The sequence below is a fragment of the Leucopleurus acutus genome, assembly GCF_964270905.1.
Source record: "Leucopleurus acutus genome assembly, chromosome: 2".
In the NCBI taxonomy this organism is placed as follows: Eukaryota; Metazoa; Chordata; class Mammalia; order Artiodactyla; family Delphinidae; genus Leucopleurus; species Leucopleurus acutus.
Genome location: NC_139143.1, coordinates 833,244 through 860,040, shown reverse-complemented (window position 1 = coordinate 860,040; position 26,797 = coordinate 833,244). Strand labels below are relative to the sequence as shown.

The 26,797-nt window shown below is 49.7% G+C and overlaps 2 protein-coding genes across 2 annotated transcripts in view; one reads left to right on the top strand and one right to left on the bottom strand.

Moving 5' to 3' along the window:
• KDM5B (lysine demethylase 5B) overlaps positions 1 to 12,803 on the bottom strand; it is a 75,859-nt gene extending 63,056 nt beyond the window's left edge. The window contains exon 1 of the mRNA XM_082834340.1: positions 12,439 to 12,803. Coding sequence (XP_082690466.1) covers positions 12,439 to 12,627 — 189 coding nt within the window. The 5' untranslated portion in view covers positions 12,628 to 12,803. The remainder of the gene's footprint in view (positions 1 to 12,438) is intronic.
• A 7,906-nt stretch (positions 12,804 to 20,709) lies between these two features.
• LOC309958339 (alpha-1,3-mannosyl-glycoprotein 4-beta-N-acetylglucosaminyltransferase-like protein MGAT4E) lies at positions 20,710 to 25,992 on the top strand (the record flags this gene model as incomplete). Its single annotated transcript, XM_082834138.1, is given in 7 exon segments — positions 20,710 to 20,786; positions 21,066 to 21,118; positions 22,602 to 22,645; positions 24,009 to 24,492; positions 24,495 to 24,551; positions 24,554 to 24,762; positions 24,765 to 25,992. Coding segments are annotated over 7 exon segments (1,422 nt in total). The 3' UTR covers positions 25,263 to 25,992.
• Between the last annotated feature and the right edge of the window lie 805 nt (positions 25,993 to 26,797).

Here is a 26,797-nt window from a genome sequence, read left to right as displayed (position 1 = left end):
CATGCCACGAAGCAACTAAACCCGTGCGCCACAACTACTGAACCTGCGCTCTAGAGCCCAAGAGCCACAACTACTGAGCCCACATGCCACAGCTACTGAAGGCCGCATGCCTAGAGCCCATGCTCCACAACAAGAGAAGCCACCGCAACGAGAAGCCTGAGCACCACAACGAAGAGTAGGCCCCGCTTGCCACAACTGGAGAAAGCCTGCACGCAGCAACGAAGATCCAATGCAGCCAAAAATAAATAAATATTTTTTAAAAAATGATTTGTCAAAAAAAAAAAAAAGATTTGTCGGGGAAGGGGTTTAGGAACAAGGTTGAACTCTGCCCCCTCAACCTTCACTCAGCAACACCCAAACCCACCTGGGCACCAAGGGCAGGGAAAGTTAAACATCCCACACCCTAACTTTAAGGCCTCATTAGATCTGTAAACACTTGCTGCTCTACACCTTTAGTACTTTACAAACTGGTGGTCACTCCTGGAGATTCAAAGTCAGGAAAGGGACAGTAGTGACACTAAAAATCAGCCTGAGCCTCAGAGAAGATACTAAATCTTTGTTTTGTTTGATGTTCCATCTCAAGACACATTTGCAACTGCACTAAAAAAACAAACAAAAAAGAAACAAATAGTAAGCCATACATTTCACTAAAAGCAAATATTTAACAGCTCTTCAGTCCTGCTGCAATTAAGATATATTAACTATACGTCTAGCAATAAAAGTGGAAATAATTTTAGAACACATATGATCCATAGCCATATCTGAAGTAAAAGACTGAAGCTTGAACCTGAACTGGAATTGCTAGGAAGCTGCTCTGTTTATCCCACTGCCGATCATCTAATATTTACACAAGGACAACCTGATAGTCTATTCAGTATACTCTAATTCTGACCATGCTTCAAGGCTAGATCTCCTGTATGAAAGATAAAAGGGTGTACTATTACACAGGCAAGCTCAATTTAGGACGGTAGATAAATAAATCTCATGTCCAAAACTCTTAAAATAAATTTATAATGTATCTCAGTGCTACTGTTTTAGAGAGAGCACTATCTTACTTCTTTCACATTTATTGCCACATTTAATAATCAATTGGGGGAATCCCCTGGAGGTCCAGTGGTTAGGACTCTGCGCTTTCATTGCCAGGGCCCAGGTTCAATCCCTGGTGGGGGAACTAAGATCCTGCAAGCCATGTGGCACGGCTAAAAATAATAATAATCAATTTGATTTAAAAGATGACCCACTTTAACCTAAAATATGAGGAAGCTCCAGCCTGATAAAACTGGTCCTCATTTGAATGGCTGCCTGGTATCAATGGGACACACTATAAAAACTCTTCTATTACCTACTTTCCCAGATTTTAAATAGAGGATTTTACAGCTGAGTCTACAGTTGAGACTTAAGAAAATCATCACCAAGAAGTCATGTAAGTCTGAAATACAGGCTCAACAAACCAGCTTTTTTCTCTCCTTGGCTTCCCTGCACATTTCCTGCGGCCTCCAACTAGATCCTCTTTATTCCTTAAACGTTGGTGTTTCTGCGAGTTCTCATGACCCTCACTCTCATTCTACACTCCTATTTCCTCCCTAACCCAATGCTTTCCCAGATGCCCCCCGGCAGCCCCCTCTCCCCATACTCCACCCACCTCCATATTCCCCCAACCCTATTATCTTCAACCATTCTATATGCAGTTTCCATTACTTGCACACATCCTACTATATAATCTAATTACTGATCTTTCTCACCAGCAGACTATGAGTTCCTTTAAGTCAAAGTTGTAAACTGCAGAACCTTAACACAATTCCTGGCACTTACTGACATATCAGTAAATGTACTGAATTGAACCCATAACCAACCCCAAGGACCCAATCCATTTCTTCATTCACCAGAGCTGACGGAAAGGATTCCTTAGTTTCTTGTAGTGGAGCTGAGAATTTCTATTAATTCAAAGTCAACAGGTAAGAAAATTCCTTATATTAACAGCTGCCTAAACCTCATCAAGGAATTACCTAAACTAGTAGTTCTCAAACCTAGCTGAGCTTTCCAATGGCCAGAGGAGCTTCTTCCATATTCTTCCAATTGAAGCTAAGTGGTCACTGAAACTGATGAGCCAGGAGTTTCCACACAAATGAGCCAACCAACCAAAAGTATATGGAATGGCCAAGCTCATACACATTGTTTAGTTAAAAAATAAGGGCACCCGGTTTACTTAAAATTTTATAATTACATTTTACAGGCAACTATAACAGACAAAATAAAATGGTACGGTACTTTGTTATCACATAAGGGCAGCTTTCTAGTACTGATTTTCCTTCAGTGCGTTAGGATAACCAGAAAGAAGCAAAGGAAGATCACACTCTCCTTCCCCAAAAGCCCAGCTAATTTCTGGGATCTACGAAAGGAGCCACTGCCCACCACATATTAGAAAGAAGAACACTGAACTTTATCTATAAAATTGTCCTTGGAATTCACTGGCAGTCCAGTGGTTAGGACTCGGCGCTTTCAATGCCATGGGCCCGGGTTCAGTTCAGTCCCTGGTCGGGAAACTAAGATCCTGCAAGCCGCACAGCACAGGGGGGGGGAAAAAAATCCTACCTTAGCAGCAAGAACTAAGTTAACAAAAGGGAAAAGGGAACCCTCCTACGCTGCTGGTAGGAATGTAAATTGGTGCAGCCACTATGGAGAACAGTATGGACGTTCCTTAAAAACTAAAAACAGAGTTACCATAGGATCCAGCAATCCCACTCCTGGGCCTGTATCTGGAGAAAACCACACTTTGAAAAGCTACATGCACCCCAATGTTCATAGCAGCACTATTAACAACCGCCAAGACACGGAAGCAACCTAAGTGTCCATCAACAGATGAATGGATAAAGATGTGGTACATACATACAATGGATTATTATGCATCCATAAAAAAGAACGAAATGATGCCATTTGCAGCAACATGGATGGACCTAGAAATTATCATACTGAGTGAAGTAAATCAAAGACAAATATATGATATCAGTTATATGTGAAATCTAAAAGATAACAGCAATGAATCTATGTACAACACAGAAACAGACTCACAGACAGAGAAAACAAACTTAGGGGTACCAAGGGGCAAAGGGAGGGTCGGGGAGGGATAAATTAGGAGTATGGGATCAACAGATACAAACTACTATACATAGAATAGATAAGCAACAAGGGTTTACTGCATAACACAGGGAGCAATATTCAATAGCTTGCAATAACCTATAATGGAAAATTATACAAAAAAGCATATATATAACTGAACTACTTTGCTGTACACCTGAAACTAACACAATACTGTAAATCAACTACACTTCAATTTAAAAAAAAAGAATAAAAAGATTCATAATTTTCCATCTGCCGTCTCATGTAATCCCAATTTCATGTGGATATAGGCAATATAAATAATGGTTAAGAGTACTGTGTGGGCTCATATCAGGCTCCTCCACTTAGCAGTCAGGTGACCTTGAGCATGTTTACTTACCTCTTTATGCCTCATCATGTAAAGCAGGGCCAGAATTATCCTCATTTTAAAAGGCAGGTTAGGGCTTCCCTGGTGGCGCAGTGGTTAAGAATCTGCCTGCCAATGCAGTGGGCACAGGTTCGAGCCCTGGTCTGGGAAGATACCACATGCCACGGAGCAACTAAGCCTGTGTGCCACAACTACTGAGCCTGCACTCTAGAGCCCGTGAGCCACAACTACTGAGCCCACATGCCACAGCTACTGAAGCCCACGCGCCTAGAGCCCGTGCTCCGCAACAAGAGAAGCCACCAAAATGAGAAGCCTGCACACATAAGAGGAGCCATGCTCGCCACAACCAGAGAAAGCCCACGCACAAGGCAGCCAAAAATAAATAAATAAATACATTTATTAAAACAAACAAAAAAAGGCAGGTTAATGGAATAAAACCTTGAAATTCCAACCTCAAGGCTGGAAGCTCAAGGATAACATGAAGATAATGGAACACACATCAGAAGCCAAATGTTTGGATTCCTGCTCAACGATTTTTCCATGAAATCCCTATTCTCTGCAAGTTTTCACGTCCTAGCTAGCTAATACCAACCGCCAAAAACAAATTACCTTGGATCCTAAATCAAACTTTAAACCCTGTTCCCCTCAAAAAAAAATCTGATGAGCAATTATCTATTAACATAAGTCAAGGATGTATTTTACACTTGGAAGACAAGAAAAGCCACAAGGTTAGCAGTAGAAAAAAAAAGTACTTATAGAAAGAATGGCAGAATGGGCTGCCATTAAGTACAATCTTTAAAAACCTCAAACTCACACCCTACACAAATCCCCGAAGCCAGCCTTCCGCTGGAAAATCTGGTGGCTGTTCTCAATTTGTCCAAAATATTGCATAAGAGCCTCTCTGGGAGAGGAAAAAGCTTGGAATATCTGGAATTTTACAAAATGGAGGTTATAGTCCCAAAATTCTTTCTAGACCTTGCTCATCTCTATGGCCTCACCCCCGTCCCACAAATGAAAAGACACCAGTGTACAAATCCTAAGAGATCCTCACTCTCCCCGTCCAAGTTAAAGCCTGGCAAGGGTGACATGTTCCCATCTGGTTTAAATATCACCAAATGATGAGTTGGTACAACCGCACAGAAAATTGGGAGGATCTTGCCTTAAAGACCTTGAAATTATGTGGTTTTGACAGGATTTGTCCTTTGTCTCTGGAGTTAGCAGTGGAGTAGATGGCCATGTTCAGGTATCTGTACGCCTCATAGGAACGCATGCTTAACAAAAGCTTCAGCCAACTGCTAAAAACACACTCAGGTTTAAACTTAGTTCTCTAACACTACAATCTGATCAAGCTCTGAGGTGGCAAGAATTAATGTAGGAATGCACAAAAATCTGCCTAGGGCCACACAAGGAACATAGCTGGGAAGAGAAGCTCAGCCTAGCTACGTGCTCGCAATTAAACAAACACTTTCAACATTTAAAGATTTTAAAACTTCATATGTACACCACTAGACAGTGTTTTAACACATGCAGAAAACCGTATTGAGTGAATTGCTTGATTCAAGACAAAAACAAAAAAGCCACAATAGTAGAAATACAATATATACGGGTCCACCTAAGAAGCAATGTTATGAAATCCCATAACATATTTGAACAAAAAAACACGGTGGGGCTTCCCTGGTGGTGCAGTGGTTGAGAGTCCGCCTGCCGATGCAGGGGACACAGGGTCGTGCCCCGGTCTGGGAAGATCCCACATGCCGCGGAGCGGCTGGGCCCGTGAGCCATGGCCGCTGAGCCTGCACGTCTGGAGCCTGTGCTCCACAGCGGGAGAGGCCACAGCCGAGACAGGCCCGCGTACCGCAAAAAAAAAAAACCAAAAAAAACCCACGGTGAATCCAAATCTGTATGATCATATAGAAACGTTAATTAGATTAAAAAAAAAAAAAAGTCTGCCTACTTCTTAGTAAAAGAATAAAATATAATCGGGATCTGTCCTGAAGACCAAAATAAACCTTTTCCCTGACACCTCTTCTACTTTTCTCCTCACTTTACAAGCAACTTATTAAAGACTCAATCTACTAACCCTTCAGGCAAGAATTGGGACTATTTAAATTATGTTAGACAAAATATAATGCTCTCCATCTGCAGGGCTTCCACAGCATCACAGCCTTCCCACACTAGGGAAAATTAAATAATTTTAAACACTTCTTAAAGCTTACCAACCTCCTGCCTGTATAACACACATACACTGCAAAATTTCTGAAATAATTTATAACAGCTCTACCTGAAAAAACTTTTTTATTTCAACTAATTTAAAAGAACATCCAGGTACAGAAAAGCTTCATCTTAACAGAAGAATTTACACTTTGTATATTCTAGTTTTGATGTTGGGCTTTTGACTTTTCAAGTTTCACTTTTAAAAATCCCTTCGCTGTAGGAGAAGTGAGGGATATGTATTTGGCACTAACCCTCGTCTCTCTAAATCTGTCCCCAGACCCTTCTTAGCAGCAAGCAAGTAAAAGCTTTGGAATTTAAGCTCCTTGCAATCCATCAATTAATCTGGACAACAGCTCTAAGTCAGTGTCAGATCTCCTTATAGCAGATAAGAAGGCATACACTGGAAAAAAATAACTTTGTCCAAGGTCATGATGGTATTAGATTCAAGACTCTACCCACTCATTTAAAAAAATTTAGAAACACTGACTCCTTCTTTTACGTAATAGAAAAAGTAAAAATCCACATACACTCCCCTTGATAAAGCTTATTTTTATCCCTGCAAAATATTTCTTAAAATTTACATCAGTTGTAAAATAACATTTCCAAATGAAATGGAATCAACAAGTTTAAAAAAAACCTGTTTATTATGTCACCTTCTGCCTAGTGATGTTTACCTTAGTTCCTGAAAAATGAAGTTATTATTTTGGGGAGGAGAGTGCTTAGACGTTAAGGGGTTATTTACAGAAAATATTTTTCAATGGCTTGACTTTTAACTCACTTCTTTTGAACATCTGAGGCTACCTAAGTGTTCATCAGCAATTCTGCTGAAACAGGAACTGCATCATCGAGGCTGGAAGTGGAACCACCATCTTCACAGTAAAGTGAACCTAATGACATCCTGACCAGCCACTCATTAGACCCTTTGACTCTCATTTCCTTCAAACTCCTTTTCCAGAAGGGACTTCGTTCTACTTCTTGGTCACCCCCGACTCCCAGCTCTATGCTGCTGAGATGACGTCAGACAGGAAAATGGACCAAGGGCAGAAAAGGGAGCGACAGGCACCACCACCAACCACCACCTCTGACCACCACGCCTCTGCATCCAGGAGCTGGCCTGACAGCGGTCAGGTTCCCACACAGGCTCCAACAAACGTGTCACAAAGCAACAAAGACCCTGGAAAGACTGAGAAATCCAATCCCCATCCTGATTAGGCAAAGAGTGGCCATCTCTCACTAAAGGCTAGAAACCTCATTCCTAATTGCCCAAATCTCACTCACCCTGAATAAGACAAAAGCTAAGCCAAGTTGTTCTCTACACCTGAGGTCACTAGTTTGCTCTCAATTCCAACACTGCTGCTCTGCTTTCCGCCCTCTTACACCCAGGAAAATACGTAAAGGGACTATATTCTCTACACTTTTGTGTATGCTTGAATTATTTTCATAATTTAAAAAATGTCATTTATACCCTGGAAATGAAGGCTCTAGCAGAGCAAAGTAACTGGTCTTAAGTCCAGAAAGAAAACTTAAATGATTAAAAGAAATAAAACAGAGGAACAGATGGGATGACTCTAGGCCATGTCCAAAGGCATATGGCAATAATGCTTTAAGAGGAATGGTCTACAATTAAAATTCTGAATGTTTAAAAAAAAATTTTAAAAGACAAGAATACATTTAGTCAAATTCTTCCATCTTACAGTTACGAAACAGAAATGTCCCACTGCCCTAGAGGCGGCTTCTCCCCGTTAGTCTTCATAAACTTGGAGATTGAAAAAGCAAAGTCACCACTGAACTCATCTAATATTTAATGACAGAAAAAGCATTTTTAGAAGAATTTGTTTTAGGTGTACAAAGGTAATGTCTCATTTTTCTCTTTAATCCCATGCTAGGACACAGCAGTTGATAAATACTTAAGAAATCCTTGTTAAGCTGCATACAATTCTCATGTCTTAGACAAGTTTCTCACAACTCAGATTTTAAAATCCAGTTATTAGTTTCTCAAACCCTAAGTAATCGAAAGTAAATCAGAGTGGCCCAGTGATAATGGCACGGACCCACTCACCCCAAAGAGACTCACTGGTGTGCTTCAGATGATTCCTCTTCAAGGGACCCAAACTTAGAACTTTCTGAAAGTATAGTCAGTCCTTCAGTTCCCAACATTTATTCCACATTATTAAAAAAAAATTTTTTTGAGACTGCAGTGATCTTCTACACATAAAACAGGTATATTAGCATAATCTCCAAAGAATATCTAATTCTCTTAGAAAGGAAAAATCACACCACCAGCTCAATGCAAGGACTGTACAATGAGGAAAGCAAGGTCTTTCCAGGTTACTGGTTTTTAAACCCATAGATGGCCTTTGCCAAGAGATACACAAGTAGGCTTCGTGGAACCTAAATCCAGGAACCTAATTAATCAGCACTTTCATTTGGGGGCATGAGGTCTCCCTCTATCCTTTTCTACAACCAAACTTTAATGTGGCCCAATTAAAACAACGAGAGGTTACCAAAGCCTGCAAAAAGCTCCCACTTACAGCACATAAACCAGATTCCTTTTTGTTTTTATTTTAAATTGAATAGTTCACAATGATATTTTTGCCTTTCTAAAAGAAAATTCTCTCACTGGCAGATTTCTGTCTGCCTATATTAAAGTATTGTAAGCATCCTGAACTTTGTTTTTGTCTCCCAAACTAAACAACTAAGTAATTGAGTTTACTACTGATCTGTCAATCGGAAATAAAAAAAATTAAGGACCTTAGAGACAAAGAATGAAACCGAGGGTTGATCATTTTCTCTAATTTTCCTTATCAGTGTCTCTCAATAATGAACTCAACACCCCAGCTTTAAATCAGAACATTTATTAAGACTCTTCAAAGGCAATTCTCTAGTCATTCTGCTCTTTAGAAAAGGTTTAGACTGCATGTTTAAAAACAAATCCTACAACCACAGGAAAGAAAACTTTTCCAGTGGGGGTGGGGATGTAAACCTAAAGCTGTCTCATATATTTGCAATATCACTCACATTCCATTCTAAGAGTCTATTATTAACTTGTTGATTAGTTCACTAAGAGTTACAGCTAGATGGATGTCTGTGAGTGTGACCAATCTACCACTGGCAAAGTCAAATTTAGCCAATCACCCATTCAAAGGCTACAACAAATGAAGTTTGTTTTTACTTTAAGGCAGACGCATTTAAACTAAAACTGTAGGACTTAATCCAGCCTCCTACCAAGTGAGAAAAAAAAGTTCTTCTTTTGAGAGGTATAGTTCTAAATTTCTCTTTAAAAACTAGTTACAATTGGGTACAGGGTTTCTTTTGCGGGTGATAAACATGTTCTAACACTGATTGTGATGATGGTTGTAAAACTCCATGAAAATACTAAAAACTACTGAATTGCACACTTTAAATTGATGAATTGTATGGTAAATATATTATGTCTGAACAAAACTGTTATTTTAAAAAAGTAATTATAAGTTCTTCCTTTGCTCAAGGATATTTCTATTGATAAGCTTTTCCCCCAAATATTAAAAGGTTTAAGGTGGCAAGGAATCACAACTAGAGAAAAATTTCATGACACCAAAGAAACTGGAAAAACAACAGAGAGGATTAGGCCACAGTCAAGCAAACCTAACATTAGGGAGAATGATGGGCTGGAATGAGAGTAAAAGAGCTCTGTATCACTCACACCTCCCCCCGTACAAAGAGAAGTATATTTAAGTTCCTTCATGTTCTAAGGGCGGAACCAACAGGCTCAATCAAAGACACTGACTGGATTAAGACACTGTATTAGAACATTTGAAAGTTTTACACTTTGGCTATGAAGCCTAAGGGATCAAACTAATGACCACAGGAAGTTAAAGTTGAAAAATGTGTCTATTGTGCCATCTGGGGTTTGACTTAAATCTCTAACGTCTGGACACCTCCAGAGAAGAAATTTGTGGAATCTGCCTATCTATGGCCAAATGTTACATGTTTGAGAGCAACAGAGTAAATTACTGAAGCCATCAAATATATTCCTATCAAACTCGAGAGACTGAGAAAAGTATTTACTGAGCAGTCCACTATTTTTTGCCTAATAGTTACACCCCTAAAATTAATCATCCGCAAATACCACAAAGTGACATGGAAAATTTGTCCTTAAAAAGAAATCTAAGTACATCAAGAAGGAAATGAAAATTTGCATCTAAAGGTAACAAACCAGAAGTCAGATTAATTGTAAATTGGAAAAAAAAAAAAGTCCAGGAAACAAGCCTAGTTATCCTACATACTTGATGTAATTTGAAATAGGTTTGTTTACTACCCTCTTTAAACTTATAACTCAGGATCTGAATAACATCTTCTTGATTTTATTACCTTTAATCATATTTATCTTACTATATTTTCATTAACAAATTTCTGTGAACCTCAAGTTTCAGTAGCAAAGCAGTTTAGGACCATCACTAAGAAGCAGCTATAAATTGAAGCTACGTTAAGTACCATTAATTAAAGATGCAAAGTTAAGGACAAAAGCAAATAGAAATGCTTTGTAATTCTTCCCCTTATCTCCGAGAAATAAAATACCAATAAACCCAATCCCCATTTTAAATACAGTCACTTGAATTCCAAAAACTTAGTGGTAACAAATCATCTAGAAACACGGGCATTATATAGCTATCGCCATGGAAAATATTTCTTATCTCTTGGCTTGTTGTTGCTTTATTTCAACCATATGAAACCACTTGTTCACAGTTAGCTTTCTAAAAGAAAACGGTTTCTAAAACAAAGACTTGTTTACATCTCCATCTCTTAAGATCCCTTTGTTCCAACAAGACCCTTCTTCAAGAGCTACAACTTCTGGAAAGGTTTCCCTTTTTGCGGTTATATCAACTAGAAATACTCCCAAACTCTTTCCAGTTGGCACAGGAGTTTGTTAAACAAAGGAGGAAGAAGCCTCCTCCACACAAAGGAGGTCTCCAAAACAGAGCACTGGTTATGTTTGTGGATTATCTATTTGTGCCTCTTTAATACCCTTCCTCGGCTGTAGTAAGTACCACTCTCAATACAAAATGGTGGCCATCACGTCTGTCTGACATTCAGGATGGGGAAAGGCAGAAAGATCACACATTTTGCAGAGCTTACCATTAATATTCTGGCCAAGATGCTGAAATGAGTAGCGAAACCTAACCAGAGCAACACTATCTTTCTAGGAAAAGAACCCGACAAAAGGAATAGGAAAAGAAAGTAGATAAAGGGCTTACCCCAGCCCTAGTGCACCACAATACCAACATGGAGGACAACTCCCCCCCAGGAACCGACTGCACACTTGGGCTACCGAGAACTTGCTCAAGTTGCCTAGTTTCAGAATGGACGCCCATGGATGCGAACGCGGACTATTCACAGTCCCCGTCCCTAACGCTGACACAAAGCTCCGCTGCTACCTGTCCATGCCCTATTCTTCCACAACTAAAACCCTGGCCCCAATCACCGCACAACTTCTGCAGGCCTCAGCGCTCCAACCGACACGCACTTCCCTTGAGCAACGACAATCAACCTTGTCTACTTCTTGAGAGAAAGGCGTCTATTCTCAATCATCTCCCCCATCCTAACTGACCAGTTATTCCCGGAGACAGGTATTTCATCTCCATTTCAAACTAGTCCAAGAAAAACTCCAATACAGAGTCCGCATTTCAATCGGGGGGAGGGGGGACTTGGGATCAGACAGACTCAGTTGGGATCTCCCTCGACACAGCTCTCCAGGCTGAGCGGTTACGCACAGAACCCCTCAACTCCAACGTCATTACAAAGAACAAGCCTAAGAAAGAAAGGGGCGGGAGGGGGGGCTTCCTCCGAGGGAGCGGGGGCGGAGCGGGGAGAAGCTTCTCAAACTGTCGGAAAAGCAGTTAAACCTCCGGCCAACGGTCCCGGCCCATCCAACTGCTGAGGCCGCCTCGGCCGGGCCGAAAGGTGGGCACAGCCCAGGGGTCCGGAGTTTGCGGCCGGGGGCTGGGGGAGGGGGAGGGGAAGTGACGGGAGGGGAGGGGAGGGGGGAGCGGAGGAAAGGAGGAGGGGAGGGGGCAGGGGCCGGCAGGGCTTCTCCGCCGACGTTGCAGCCGTTGGTGACCGTTTCGGGAACACCCACCCTCACGCCCACCCGGGCAGGGGGCTGCGCTGGGGCCTCCGCTCCGGGTCGGGACGCGGGGCGGCCTCCGCCTTCGGGGCTGACACCGCCCGCCGCGTGCAGCTCTCGGGGCGGGGGCCGGGGAGCCTCTGGGCGGCCGCCCCCCGAACCCCACGCTCACGCCCCCTCAGCACGTCCGCTCGGCCCGGCCCGCGGTGCCCCCGTCTGGCTCCGTCGCCCCGCCTAGTCCCCGGCCCGGGGGGCCCGCCAGGGGTCCGGGCCGGGGCGGGGGGTCCGGGGCCGGAGGGTGGGGCGCCAGGTGAAGCCGCCCGGGCCGCCGCCGCCTCCACACAAAGGACCAGGGGCTCCGCCGCCATATTGAAAACTTTCCTCCTCGCGACAACTCGCGGGGCGCGCACCCCGCACCCCTGGCGCCCCGCACCCGCCGCACCCGCGCCCGGGGGCCTCCGCGCCAGCCCGCCCTCCGCCCCGCGGGCTCCGGCGCACGGCCACGACCCCGGTGCCGGTGGTGCTGCCGCCTCTCCGTCCGGATACGAACCCCGGCCGCGCTCCGTCCGCTGTCCCCTCGCCCCGCGCAGAGGCCCAGCCGCCCGCCGGCCGGCCGCGAGCCCCGCTCGAGACTCACCGGCGGCGGCCGCACCTTGCAGATTCCTGTCTGCTCGGCTATGGGCCGAATCTTGTGGATGAAGGCGAAAGGGTCGGCGAACTCCTCCCAGCTGGGCTCGAAGACCGGGCACTCGGGCGGCGGCAGGAACTCGCCCAGCGGGCCGGGGCCGCCGAGGGCCGGCGCGGGGCGCGGGCCGGGGGCCTCCATCCTCGCGGCGCCGCGGACGCGGCTGAGCGACGGTTCTTGGTCTCCTCCGGTTCCTTGGCCTTCCTCCTAATCCTTCTCCTTCTTCTTCTCCTCCTCTTCCTTCTCCTCTTCTCCTCCTTCTCCTCAGCCTCGGATCCGGTTCCTGAGACTCCGGCGACTCCGACTCCGACTCCGACTCCGACTCCGACACCGACCGACGACGCCGCGCCGCGCCAGCCACGCCGTGCGCCTCCGCCGCCACGGCGAGGAAAAGGAGTCCCACCCCACCCCCACCCGGCCCGTGCTGAGCGCCCGCCCCGGGCCGGGCGGGGCGGCCCCCGGGGGACGGAGCTCGTCCTCACGGTCCAGCCCAGCCGGCACCCACTGACCACTGACTACGTGCCAGAGCCCCTTCCCTCCCTCGGGAAGTTACAGGTCTGGGGGAAAAGCCGGGCCCACGGGTGTACGCTCCGTCCCGTCCCGCCCCGTGGGAAGCGCCGTGGTGGAAGTGCAAGGACACCTGGTCAGACCCCGAGGGGCGCAGGGTGTCGGGGACGGAGGAGGCTTTTCCAGGTAGAGGGAAGAGCTTGAACGTGACAACAGCCTGTAGGTGAGACAACAGTTAGGAGGATAATAAACTAACACTCTGATCACTTCATCTCCTAGGCCCTGTGCCACGTGCTTTCATGATTAATCTTTAATATACACAGCAACCCTACGAGGCAGGTACTCGTTTCCATTTTACAAATAACGACAGAGAGGCATAGGTTGATTAAGAAATTTGCCCAAATTCCTAGGTTAACAAGTGGTGGAGACTTCACTTATTGGAGTAGGGTGTTGCAGGGAAGTGTGGTCCGCGAGCAATACACGGCGAGGCTGGATATGAGAAGAGCGGGAGCCTTGAAATAATCCAGATGAGGAATGATGGGGCCTAAATCAAGGCAGTGATGCTATTCATTAGGAGGGAGGAATGCAAATGGAGGGCATAAAAGTGACAAATTGGGGAGGAGCGATTCAGGGGTATAGGTACATGCCTGAGTGGGTGCGGCCACTGGCATCGCTGGGGAACAAGAAGTCAGTCTGGGGAGGGAGCTCGTGGGTCCACTTCTGGCCATGTTGAGTCTGAGGTGTCTGGGACAGTTGGAGATACCCAACAGGCTCAGCGTGTAAATCAGAAGGGGAGAGATCAGAAGTGGAGATGTAAATCTGGGAGTGATTAGCCTGAATGAGAGCCCTTCTTTATCTGATGCTTACTGTGTGTAAGACATCCTTGTAAATGCCTTGTGTGTAGTGGTATATTCGCTCCTTGAAGCTTCACTCCCACCCCGCTTGGGAGGCACTGCTATTACCCCCATTTTGCAGAGCAGATCATGAAGGCGCTTTAAGAGGTAAGAACAATTTTGACACATGGTGGGGGGGGGGGGTCAGGTAATATCCTTCCCCAGAAAAGGGGAGAGAACTCAAAAAGTAGGACTTCAACATTTAAAAAGGCCTCTTTTATCCAGAAAGCAGCCAAACCCATGGAAGGACCGTTTGCCAGGGCCTCCTTCGTAGGGAGGTGTCAACAGAGTTCTAGCCCTGCTTTTAGATTCACCTGGAGTAAACAGATCTCATCCTTGAGGATTCTTCGACTAAAAGGCCGGCGAGGGGAGAAAGCTCCTCTTCAGTAAACTCTTAAGTAAACCGAAAGGTCCTTGGAGAAGGCAGGCCTTATTTGTCTAGGGCTTTGGGACCTACCTAAGCCATGACAATGGAGACTGAGGCCAAGGGCAGCTGGCATCCTAGTAGAGAAAAAGTCATCGGTGTAAGAAGGATATGAGATAGCAAGTTAGAATCTAGGTGCGGGGGATAGAGGAGTCGGCTGCAAAAGATGGTTTTAACTTTGCTGAATCTTTCAAATTTTTTCACAGTAAAACGCTGGGGAGAAAAAAATCCTCGTTGTTGCTCTTTGCCTTGGGCGGTCTGTGCTTTAGAGGGTCTCGCTAGACTTGATTTCCTGTCATGTGCTCTTTCCTAGGAGCAACGTTAAGACTATTTTCACACTTAGCATTGGCATCCGCCAAGCCAGGTAGGCATAACTTTGAGGAAAACTCTAGACACGTACGGATTACGACCGTGATGCAGGACAGCGAACCCACAGAAAACTCTCCAGTCCCCAGCTGCCCGCGGGCCGCCCCCGCCCCTCCCGGCCTCGCGTCCCCAACTTCCGGTAGCAACCCCAGCCACGGGATTTCGTGGCTCCAGACGGCGCAGCGGCTGTCGGCTCCCCGCGGACGCGTCGTGACGCTGAGAGAGGGTCGGCCGCCGGGCGGCGAGGGGACCATAGAGCTGCTCCGGTAAAAGGCGCTGCGCCCGCGGCCGCTCCTCCCGCGGGGAGGCGGAGACGCTCCCGGCCCTTTATGATGTGTGTTTACATGCGCGGAGGGATCCACCCAGCTGACAGCGGCGCCGCGCCGGTCCTTCTTTTTTTAAAGAGCCCGGCCGCGGGCGCTGATTGGCCGGCCGGCGTGGGCGCTGATTGGGCGGACGGCGCGGCGCTTGGGGGCGGGGCACGCGCCTCATTGTCTGCTCAGCGGCCGCAGGGCTCCCCAGTGGCTGTGCTGCGCTCTCGGTCGGAGGTCCGGGTCTCTGGGAAGCTGGCCGCGAGGCAGGGGCGGGCTGGCGTCGCGGCCGCGTCCGGTGCCGCGGCCGGTGGGTGGCAGTCCCGGCGGCCGGAGCGTAACCGAGCCCTGTCCGGGTGCCACGTGTCCAGGAACCCCTCCTCACCCGGGACGACACCCCGCCCCGCCGGGCTCCGTCTCCAGCCGCCGCCTGTGTGCGGCCCCGGAGCCTCGCACACGTCCCTGGGGTCTCTATCCTCCTCCTGCCCGCTCAGCCCCCAGGCCTCCCGAACAGCCTGCCCGACCCCACCCGGCCCGCGCCCCTGGCTCTGCATCCTGCACCCCGGGCCGGCCGCCCGGTGATGGGGCGCCCCCGCGTTCCTTCCGGGCGCCGCAGACTCGCAAACTGGGGGGGCGACCTGGTCCCGCGCCCTCCTCCGGACTGGGCTCCAGGAGTGGGGAGGCCGGCTCCCCGGCGGCCGCGAAGGGGGCGGCCCGCGCGGCACGTAGCGCACGTGGAGGGCACCTCCCGCCCCGAGGCCGCCGCCGCCTCCGGCTGCTTTCCTGGCGCGCGGGGTGGGCGTGCGTCTGCCCTCCGCGCGGCCCCCGGTCTCTGCGAGCGTCCTTTGCACAGCGCTCATCCCTCCCCAACGCTGCTGGACCTCCTCTCTCCTCTCCTTTCCTCTAATTTCACCGACGCACAGGCCTTTCCTTAGCCTCCTCACGAACCAGCTCGGCCCCTCCCTCTAGTCCACTGTCGTCCTCTCCCACCCCTTTTGGGGCCCGAATGCTTGGTGTCAGATGTCCCCTGTGGAGACAGACCCACAGACCTTGAGATCTCAGGATGAGCTGCCGCCTTGGTGGTCTCCGTGTTTTGCTTTATTTTGTGCACTCCCACGGCGTCTCTCTATTCCTGTTCCTTTAACCAGGCATTTGTCTTTTTCCACTGCCATCCCTGCCCTCGTGCCGTACACAGGCAAGGGTCTCCACCGGATTGTAAACCGCTGCAGGGAGGGAGTCACGGCCTCCAGCCCGGGACCAGGCACGTGGTAGGAGCTCCACACGTTTGTTGAAGGGGAAGGGAAATGGCCTTTAGTGTCTGTGGCTCTGTCTGGCCGAGGATGGAGTTTTGGACCGGACAAGGAGAAGAATCTGGTTGTCCAGGGTAAGCAGGAAGAGGTCTCACAACAGATCAGTGGCGGGGGGGGGGGGGGCGGCACGCACTGGGATGCGCCCCTGACATTCCCCAGCTCCCCCGCCCTGCTTATTTCCCTGGAACCAGCAACCCCTCCTGCTCTGCTGCACGTCTCTTTGGTGGGACTTCTGTGCTCCCGGTTCTGCCCCAGCCGCAGCTATGGGGGCTGCCCTTGCAGATCAGCTCCCACGGAGACAAGGGTCTCATCCCTGGGCTTCTGTCCCTGGGAGCATCCTCTCTTCCTCTCCAGTCATGGGACCCCTTCTCTCTGGCTCAGCCCAAAGGGATCCAGGATCAGGACTTTGGTTTACCTGGGTTTGTGGGTCCCTCCCCAGGGAGCCTCAGTCCTGGTGCCGCCAACCCTGCCCATAGGGCTGGGGCAGGGTAGCAGCGTTACCCACACTCCCTTCGGGATGTTTCCTCCCATTCAGGTTGGGCCACTTTGGAGGTTCTGGACTCTGCTGGGAAAAGGTGAGAGGCAGAGAGAAGAACTCAAGTTCCTTGTTCACACTGCAGCCGCCACCGTCACCCCTAAGGAAGGTCTCTGGACTGAGGACCCCTCTCAGCATGCTCTAGGGCCTTGGATGGTTGGAATGTTTGAAATTCTCTGCATCCAGGATGAAAGTCTTGCAACAGGAATAAAAGGACTTCTACACTAATTATATCTGAACTTCCCAGAGCACTCCCGAATCCACCGTGCTCGTTTGAAATCCAGCGTTCAACCAAATCCTGTCACATGTCCGGCACAGGGTCTGACACAAAATCCTAACGCTGAGTCCCTTTCTTCTCTCCGCTGGCAGGAAGGGATGCTATCTGCGCACCTAGAGATACTGTGCGACCAGGAATAGGACCACACCAGTGGCTGGGGAGTAATTCATAGTCTATGGGACATACCAACCCCGTGAAGTAGATGGGTGATACTGTCGCCATTTTTCAAATGGAGAAACTGAGACTCAGAAGAGTTTATTAGGCAAAATCACACAGGTAACAACAGAGCTAGGACTGGAATGGGAACACTGGAGCCTGTGATCTTCCCTAAACACCAAGCTGAGGAAAGAGAACATGGAAACCCCACCCCAAATCTGACCACCAGCTGGCCCTGCAGCTGCCAACATGTGTCCATTCTCTCCCCTCTAAGCCACGCTGGTTTCACACTTTCTGGACTGTCATCTATAATACCTTCACTTACATTCTAACGGATTCACAAAACAATACTTGCCCTTATACAGTGACGCACGTGCCGGTTGAGACTCATGAGGTTGGCTTTGTAACCTGTTATGGATTCTGGCCCTCGGTTGGAGAAATGCTGCTTGGAGGTTAGTTTTTCCTGTTGTTGGCTGGCTTTCAAGAAGATGTAGCTGCAGTAGTTTCTTCACACCCACCTCACCTCAAGGTTTGGCCATTGCTTCTTGCCATGTCTTCCCTACATCCTCCAGAACGCTGTCCACGTCACATACAAGATCAATCCCTATTGCTTGTCTCTTCAGTCTGTTTTGTACTGTTTATCATTCACTTGGCTGCAATCTTCTATTCAGTTCCCTCCTACCTCTGCCCACAGCCCTTCAACTCAAGGGGTCACTTTGTGCCCCATCTTTTCAGGTGCCCAGTATAAGACCAGGACCTAGCATAGTCTTCAAGTCTCCCAAGACCTGACTTAGAGCAAAGGCCAAAGACTCAAATGCCTTCAGGGGACAGAAATAAATGAGAGAAACCAGCCAGGTGGACTCTGAAGAAGAGAATGCACGTCCGGCGACCGGGGCCATCACTGCTCAGGCCAGGGTGGCAGCAAGTTGCAATTTTCCAGAGAAGCCAGAAGTCTAATTATTTATGCAATCTCTCCTGATTTTTAGATGTTCTATCTTCAATCAAATTTCTAAAAAACAGTGTGTGGCCCAACCAGACATGCTTGTGGTCCGAGTGTGTTCTGCGTGGAGCCACCTCCCTGGAGAGGCTGGTGGGATGATGAGTTTGCTGACCTTCAGGGAGAACAATGGTTACCAAGGGAGCACCAGAGAGAGATGCTGAGGGCTAGAAGTGAGCTCCTGCCCAGCTCCCCACCTCCCTGCCGGGGCTCAAGTTCATGCTTCTAGGCTGGAAGGAGAGCTCTAACTTGCAGCAAAGTCTGGAGCCCACACCTGGGACACACCATGGCAACAGGCACAGCATCTCAGACGGCTCACCCCGATCTGCGCTGCTGCCGAGGGACCTGCCAGGGCTTGTTTAGTATTTATTTTCATTTTACATCCACTGTGCTTCAATTAAAAAATACCTATTTTCCCCTCTTCCTCCACTGTTTGCCCCCTCTAAGGCCCTCAGAGGAGTGCGAATGAGGTGCCAAGATGCAGAAGTGTTCTCAAAGTGCTGTGCGTCTGTTTAAGAGTCTAAAAGTAAAAATTTGGGTGGGGATTTAGGAATAAAGGGAGATGGGCGTCTCAAATATGACAGAAAGGAAGGCATCGCTGGTCTCCGTGTTCGAAAAACAGTCATTGTTATCACAAAAGTGCTGACATTTATTGAGTGTTTGCTGTATGCTGGGCATTTTCCTGTGGATGATTTCTTCTCATCCTCTTAAGAACACCTGAGAGTAGCCATCGTTATCTTTAGTTTCTAGATGAGGAACTGGGGTCAGAGAGACTGAGTCATTCGGCCAAGGTCGCCTGGCCAGGAAGTTTAGCAGAAGCACATTCTGGCCCGAGTCTGAGTCTACGTCGAGAATCTGAGCTCTTAACCATCGCACACGTATTGCCCTCCTCTGTTGTACTGCCCGGTCCTCCTGGCACTGCTGTGTCCCTGGAACCTAGCACATGTGTGTGGAAGAGGTAGATGACCACTCACCGTATCGCATCATCCCGATAACTAGTGACTTGATACACACCTGTTGAGCTCGCTCTCTGGGCCAGGTGCTGTGCGAAGTGCTGTGGATGCGGCATTGGGTAAAACAAAGGCCGGGCCATCAGCCTAGTGGATAGAGACAGACAGCGACACACACAAGGAGGATAGCTTCTGGTAGCAAGAAATGCTAAGAAAACAGAATGCGTGGTGGCGCAACGGGAGGACGGGAGAGGTGGCGAGAGGCGACTTTAGCCACGATGACTGGAGGCCGGAGAAAGAACGTCTGAGCTCCGATGTGGGTATTGGGAGGGGTCGGCTCTTGGAAAGTCTCCGGAGGAAAGTTCTAAGAAGAAGACCAAATGCAAAGGCCTGAGTTGAGAAACACCTTGGTTTGTCCGAGGGATGCCCCCTCCCCCAAGGGGGAGCAGGGGCGGGGAGTGGGGGGGGAACGGGAGATGGAGTCAAAGAGACAGATGGCCAGTCAGGCAGGACCCAGGAGGCTGCGGTCTGGAGTTCGCGAAGGGATATCACTCGGTCTACAATGTAAAAGACCTCTTTGCCGCGTGGAGGGAAGGTTGCAGGAGAACACGGGTGGAGAGGAGGGACCAGTTGGGTGGTGGCAGTGGTCCAGGCAGCAGATGATGGTGGTGTGGACTCGGGTTGTAGCAGCAGAGATGGAGAGAAAGGGTCGTATTCCGGATGCATTTTGGAGGAAAAGATAACAGGACTGAGTAGATGGAACGTGGAGTGTTAAGGAGAGAGAGGCATTGAGGATTTTTCCCATGAGTAGCTGGAAAAATGGTGGTGCCATTTATTGAGATGGGGAAAACTTGGGGAGGAAAAGATTTGGGAAATAGGAAGAGTCTATAATTCTATTTGGCTCTGTTAAAATTGAGATACCTGTAATCCAAAAGGAGGTGGTGAAGAGTCAGGTAATTTGGAGCTCAGGACAGAGGCCAAAGCTGGAGGTAAGATCGGCCCTAGGAGTTCTCAGTGTGTGCATGTGTGTGTGTGTGTCTGTGTGTGCGTGCACGTATATATGAAACGTACGTATATATGAAAGGATATATGTAGATATGCACACACCTTATATGTGTATGTATGTACACACGTGTATGCACACGCCTGTAATGTACACAGCACTTAAAGCCACGGGACTGGGTCAGAACCCTGGGACGCTCGACAGTCACTGGCTGGGAAGAGGAGAAGCCAGGGAAAGAACCAGGGAAGGAAGGCCAGGCTGGCGAGCGCTGCACGGGAAGGGTGTCTCAGGGAGGAAGGGGCTGAGTGAGATGCAGGAGGAAATGGCGGCGAAGTGAGACTGATGATGACGACACAGCTTTCCAGGGGTGTTGCTCTTGAGGGCTGCAGAGGGACGGGGCAGGATTTGGAGAGAACATGAATTCAGGGAGGGATTTGCTTTTTGCTTTTTTTACCCACCGGAAGATAGCAGACGTCCTTTTTACAGTGACGGGAATGGTCCAGGAGACCGGGAGAAGTGGCAACGTTGCAGAAGTGAAAAAGGGTAACTGCAGGGGTGACAAAGTCAGAAGGTGAGAGGGAATGAGAGTCGGGAGCCAGCCAACCACCGAGGGCGGGAGGGACGGGGTAGAGGGAGGGCGTGCTGGGGGGCAGTTCCGTGCTTCTCAGGTAAGCACCGCCCACAGGTAAGTCCTGGCCGGGTGTAGCCCTGATGATGGGACAGGTGGCAGGACACAGAGCAACGTCACAGAGGAGCTTAGCTCAAGGCTGGAGAGCTGGGGGGAGGGGCCCAGTCGCTGTGCGGATCCTCAGCACCCCAACTCCTCTTTCTCTCTCTCCTGGTCTCCCAGGAGCCTGTCAAACTCAGGGCTCAGCGAGGGCAGCGCTCCCGCTGGTGTGACAGGTAAACCGCACAGGAGGGGCAGAGGGGACAGGGCTGTTCCCTTGAGGGTGAATTCCTCCGGCTATACTTGTAGAGCCTTTTATTCAGTCAGTATTTGTATCCATGTATTTATGATCTAGAAAAAAGAAGCCTATTTCTGTTACATGTAGTGGTTTGTATCTGAATGACCTATCTGACTTAAGGAAACCAGGTAAGGAAAGTTTAAGCCTTCCTACCATATATAAGTACTGTTTTTGTAACTCTTATCAAAAGGCTAAATGGTTAAGGGAGGGAAGCATGGTAACCGCTACCAAAATACTAAACTGGCAGGGAACCATGCAAATGGGGAAATTAGAGAATAGTATAGCCTTGGGGGCATAGAAATTACTACGATTTCTTTCCTTTTGTGTCCTGACTAGGCAGACAAATGACCAAGAGTGGGAGACAAGGTATATCAGAGCCTTTCCTCTGATCATTTAGAAACAATCAGAAAAACACATTCTCTCCAGAGAAAAGACACTAACAGGGAAAAAGCAGCCCACAAGTGCTTCTGAGTCTGAGCCAGCCTGAATTCCAGCAGCCCACCACTCACAAAAGGATTTTTTTTTTTTACTCTGAGTTAACAGAATCATGTTCTTTTTTTGTTGCGGAGCATGGGCTCTAGAGCGTGGGCTCAGTAGTTGTGGTGCACGGGCTTAGTTGCTCCGCGGCATGTGGGATCTTCCCGGACCAGGGCTCGAACCTGTGTCCCCTGCATTGGCAGATGGATTCTTAACCACTGCGCCACCAGGGAAGTCCCAGAATCATGTTCTAATCAAGGTCTGTGAATGAGATTAAGGATTGGGATAAATTAAGGACGCCCTTTACAAGAAGTAAGAAAGGCACCAAATCGCTTAGCACTTAGCAACACTTCAAGTTCAGCTATTTTAATAAATTGTTTGACTTTTGTTTAAAAAAGTAGGGGGGGCTTCCCTGGTGGGGCAGTGGTTGAGAGTCCGCCTGCCGATGCAGGGGACGCGGGTTCGTGCCCCGGTCCGGGAGGATCCCACATGCCGCGGAGCGGCTGGGCCCGTGAGCCATGGTCGCCGGGCCTGCACGTCCGGAGCCTGTGCTCCGCAACGGGAGAGGCCACAACAGTGAGAGGCCCGCGTAGGGGTGGGTGGTGACCATCTTTCTAAGCTAAACGGCCCTCATCACTGAAGGCCCAGCAGACTGTTATCACTTGAGCAGGGAGAGCCCTGGGGAAGTGGAATCTCCAGACAAACCTACAAAGAGAAGGCAGCACACGTCCCAGGACAGGTGGCCTCCCCTCGTGAGGCCGGGAAGAAGGCTCAGGTGCCCAGGTCAGGCAGAAAGGCGGGCCTGGGAAGTGAGTTAACCATGGTGAGAGGAAGGCTGGAATAGGGCCGTCGGGAGGGCCAGGCTCCCAGGAGTCGGGGAGGTGGAGGCATGGACCAGGGAGCACCCCCTGCCATCCTGTTGCCCTCCTGCCCTCTTGCTGTAGGAACTGCCATGCAGGCTTCCGTCCGGCGCTGCTGCGTCACCTTGGTGGGCGGTGGGTTCCTGTGACTCTCGTTCACTCTGAAAGTCCCCAGGGAAATTGAAGACGACCAGAACAGGATGGCTATCGAAGCCCAAGTAGCAGCTTTGCTCTCACTGTGGGGATTAAGGGTGTGTGGTGGGTGTGGACAGGTAGAGTCTCGGAAATGCCCTGTACCTCTCACCGGAGAGCAGGAGACTCCGAGGGGGTGGGTGCGCAGCTGGCCGGACCCACTGGCCCACAGAGAAGCTGCATTCCCCCCCATATCTGTTAAGGCAAGGAAGACAGCAAATACTGCTTGAGCCCTGGGTACTCTGGCCAGTGGTCAGACATCCTGAGAATGTGCTGGGCTTGCCCTGGGGAGACTGACCCGCTATTTCCCTGGAAAGGCTCATGGGAAACCAGTAGAGGTTAAACCCTGTTCTTTTTATGAAAGGAGGACCAGGAGTTGCCTCTGCCCAGGCCGCAGGAGGGCCGTTATAGGAGAAGGAAGGATCTGGAACCACTAGAAGACTGGCAGAATCTCACCTTCAAATATTTGGAAAAAATCCAGCAGAGAAAGAAGAGTGCGTTCCGAGGAGGGGAGTGGGCTCCCCAGGGGGGAAGAAGCATCAGGAGAAGAAGGGGCTCAGAGGGAAGAAGGGGGGAAGGTGGGGGGCATCGGGCCCGGCAGACAGTCCTCTCCCTGCCAAGGCCTTTGTGTGGAGGGGGAAGGAGGGAAGAGGTAACGCGGCCGCTCCAGGAGGGTGGGATCACGGCGTGAGAGAACCCTGGGGGGCGAGGGGGCCTTCGGGCCACGTGTCCAGTTCACCCAGTGTTAAGCTCAGGGGTACAGGGACCCGCTGGAGGCCACATAGTCAGTGGCAGAGCTGAGACAATAGTCTTGGACTCCTGACCCCCAGGAGAAGGGCTTTTTCTAGTAGATCTTCTTTAAAGGAGAGCTTTGGGAAGATGAGCTGGGTAAAGTCAAAAGGAGTGATAATGGCTGTAAAAATAGCTAATATTGGCAGTTCCCTGGCGGCCCAGCGGGTAGGGCCCGGCGCGCTCACTGACGAGGGCACAGATTTGATCCCTGGTGGGGGAACTAAGATTCCACAAGCAGAGTGGCACAGACAAAAATTAAAAAAAAAAAAAAAAAGCTAATATTGAGTACTTTAACCATGTGCCACAAAATTCCAGTTCAAAGAAGCCTCAGAGGCCCGTGGGGACGCAGCACCCCAGCTCAGGCACCTGGTGACCTTGTTAAAATGCAGACTCTGCTTCACTAGATTCTGCACGTCTAATAAGCTTCCAAACGGGGCGATGTTGCTGGACTAACGCCCACGCTTTGCGTAGCGAGGATCTGAACCTGCCCCCCGGGGTGGGAAATAGCCGAGCAGCGAGGGCGGGACGAGCATCTGCGGGAAGAGCATCTGCTGGTGCCGCAGAGCATCCACCCGGCCTGCCTGCACGCTGACCGCGCAGCTGGCCGCCCCAGCGTGGCTGACGGTCGGCACCTGCTCGAGGCCCCGGTCGGACCGCAGCGGCCTCCCGTACACACTGCTGCCCACCTGGCGGGCGCTGGCCTGGCCTGGCTCAGGGAGGCCGGCCTCCGCATTTCCAGCCTCTTCGGCCCACAGGTCTCGGCGGGGCAGCGCCGATTCCCGCCCCGCCGGAGGCCCATCCCCACGAGGGCGGTGTCGGGGCGGGGCCTCTCGCCAGGAGCCCTACTCCCAGCGGACCACGGACCACGCCTTCCTCATGAGCTGCGCCGCGAAGCTCTCGGAGTACTTCCTGCTGCTGGAGGACGGCACCTTGTGCGCCCCCAACTTCATCACCACGTTCAGTGGAAAGCGGACACCCTGGGGTCCCAGCCCTGAGCGCTCCTGGAGTTCTCCAACCTGGGCTTCCAGGGCAGGCTCTTCCGCAGCGGGGACCCCCGGTGCTGGCCCACTTCCTCCTCCTCTTCTACGGGGAGAAGCCCCTCGCCAGGCTCCTCCCTCACTTCCGCACCCTCCTGGCCCAGAAGGAGCCGATCCTCTGCAGACCGTTCCTGTTCTACCACCGAGTCCCCTACCATGCGCCGAACGACACAGCCAGAAGGCCTCGGGCACGCAGAAAAAGAGCCCCTAAGCCCCTGACAACCCACCAGGAGCCGCGTTCACAGACATGAAGGTTTTTGAGGTCCATTTCCCCTGGCAGGCCTACAGTCTGGACGAGTCCTTCTTTTGGGCCCACAGCGCAGGGAACCAGCTGACTGTCATCCTGAACCACCCAGCGGACCTGAGGAGGGTGCAGGTACTGCCGGGCACCATCGTGGATGGCAGGCACGCCCTGGAGAAGGGGCAGGTGGAGCTGGGCTACGAGCCCGAGGGGACACCGCAGCGCTGCACCAGCCTCGCCTTGCTGGGCCACCTCCTGGAAGGGCAGCCGGATCAGGAGGTGGTTCCACAGAGCGTGGGGCACGAGGTGAGCTGCGTGAGGCTGGTGGCGAACGCTAACCAGGTGGGTGGGCTCAGCATCCGGCACATCGACCTCTGGGAGGAACATGCCGGGGACATGGGGGCCGCTCAGGAGGAAGATAACTCAATAAGGCGAAGAAAACTTAAAGTCTTGCAGCGCTGTCATTCTAGCCTATCTGAGTGACCCGGGGGCGGGGTGGGGATGCCAGGGAATGAGGGGCAGAGAGGGAAGACGTGGTCGTTCTTCTGGTGCCGCCGAGATGTTAGACCTGTTCCTTCCTTTTCCTACCCAAACAAGCGACTCTTATAGGTTGTCCTTTTCTGGGCTGGATATAGCTTAGCCCAGTTTGGGACAAGGCCTTGGTCATTCCCAGAATCTATCCCTGGGATGCTGAGATCAGCACAAATACAGGGTGTTGGTGTGTGTGTTCGCACATAGTTAGAGGCCAGGGGTGAGGGGTAGCAGGAGGGGAAATCATGGCCAGGCCCTGGAATTTCCATCATAAGAAGCCAAGGAAGGGCCTCTCATCAGAAGTCGAACTCTCTGAGGCTCTGGAATGCAGCAGATGGACGCATACCAATAAAACTAAGCCCCTGACTCTGTCCTTTTAAGCCGTTCCGTGGCGCCAATCTAGTTCCCTTCTTCCCTCACAAACGAACTCGGGCACAAATAGCTTGTAACCGAAGCTTCACTTTCTCCTCCGCATTCTGCATTCTGGCTTCTGCATCCCAGCGCTGCTGAAACTCCTATCTGTAAAGACAAAAATAGTCAAAACCTAGTGGCATTTTTGTTTTCAGATCTCATTCTCCTTCACTCGCTGCAGCAGGTACACAGTACAAATCAGTCTTCTTCCTTGACTTCTGGGCTTCATCCATTCATCAGAATGACTGAATCCCCACTGTGTGCCAGGGACAAAAAAAGCTCCTCTTGGGGTTAAGAAGTACAGGGTCCTTGGGGGAGTACAGACCTGTGTTGAAACTCTGTTGGGAGCTTAGGAAAGGCTTTTTGGAAGACGTGTAAGCCTAGACCTGCCAGATAATTGGGGAAGATAGCCAGGTGATGAGGAAAGAAGGTCAGGGAAATTTTCCAGTAAAAGAAACAGCATGTAGAGAAGTGGGCCAGAGGTGAGAAGAAACCTGGCTCATTTGGGGAAAAAAATCATTTAGTGGGGCTGGCGATGGAGGGCAAGCTGGAGTAGTGGTGGGACAGAAGATGAGGCCACAGGACTAAGAAAAGACCTGCTTACAAAGGACCATGGACAGTTCAGTGGGGGAAAGAATAGTCTTTTCAACAAGTGGTGGTGGAACAGCTGAATACCTGTGTGCAAAGGAAGGAAGTGTGACTCCTACCTCACCTTGTATTAAAAGTGAACTCAGAATGGATCACAGACCTAGTTGTAAGAGCTAAAAGCTATAAAACGCTTAGAAGAAAACACAGGTGTACATCGTTGTGACCTTGGCTTAGGCAATAGATTATTAGGTATGACACCAAAAGCACCAGTCGTCAAAGAATAGATAAATTGGACTTCATCAAAATTTAAAATTTTTGTGGTTCATAGGACACTATCAATAAAGTGAAAAGACAACCCACAGAATGGAAGAACATATTTGCAAATCATATGTCTGATGAGAGACTGGTGTCCAGAATATATAAAGAAAGCCTACACACAATAATAAAAAGACAAATAACCCAATTAAAAATGGGCAAAGGGTCTGAAT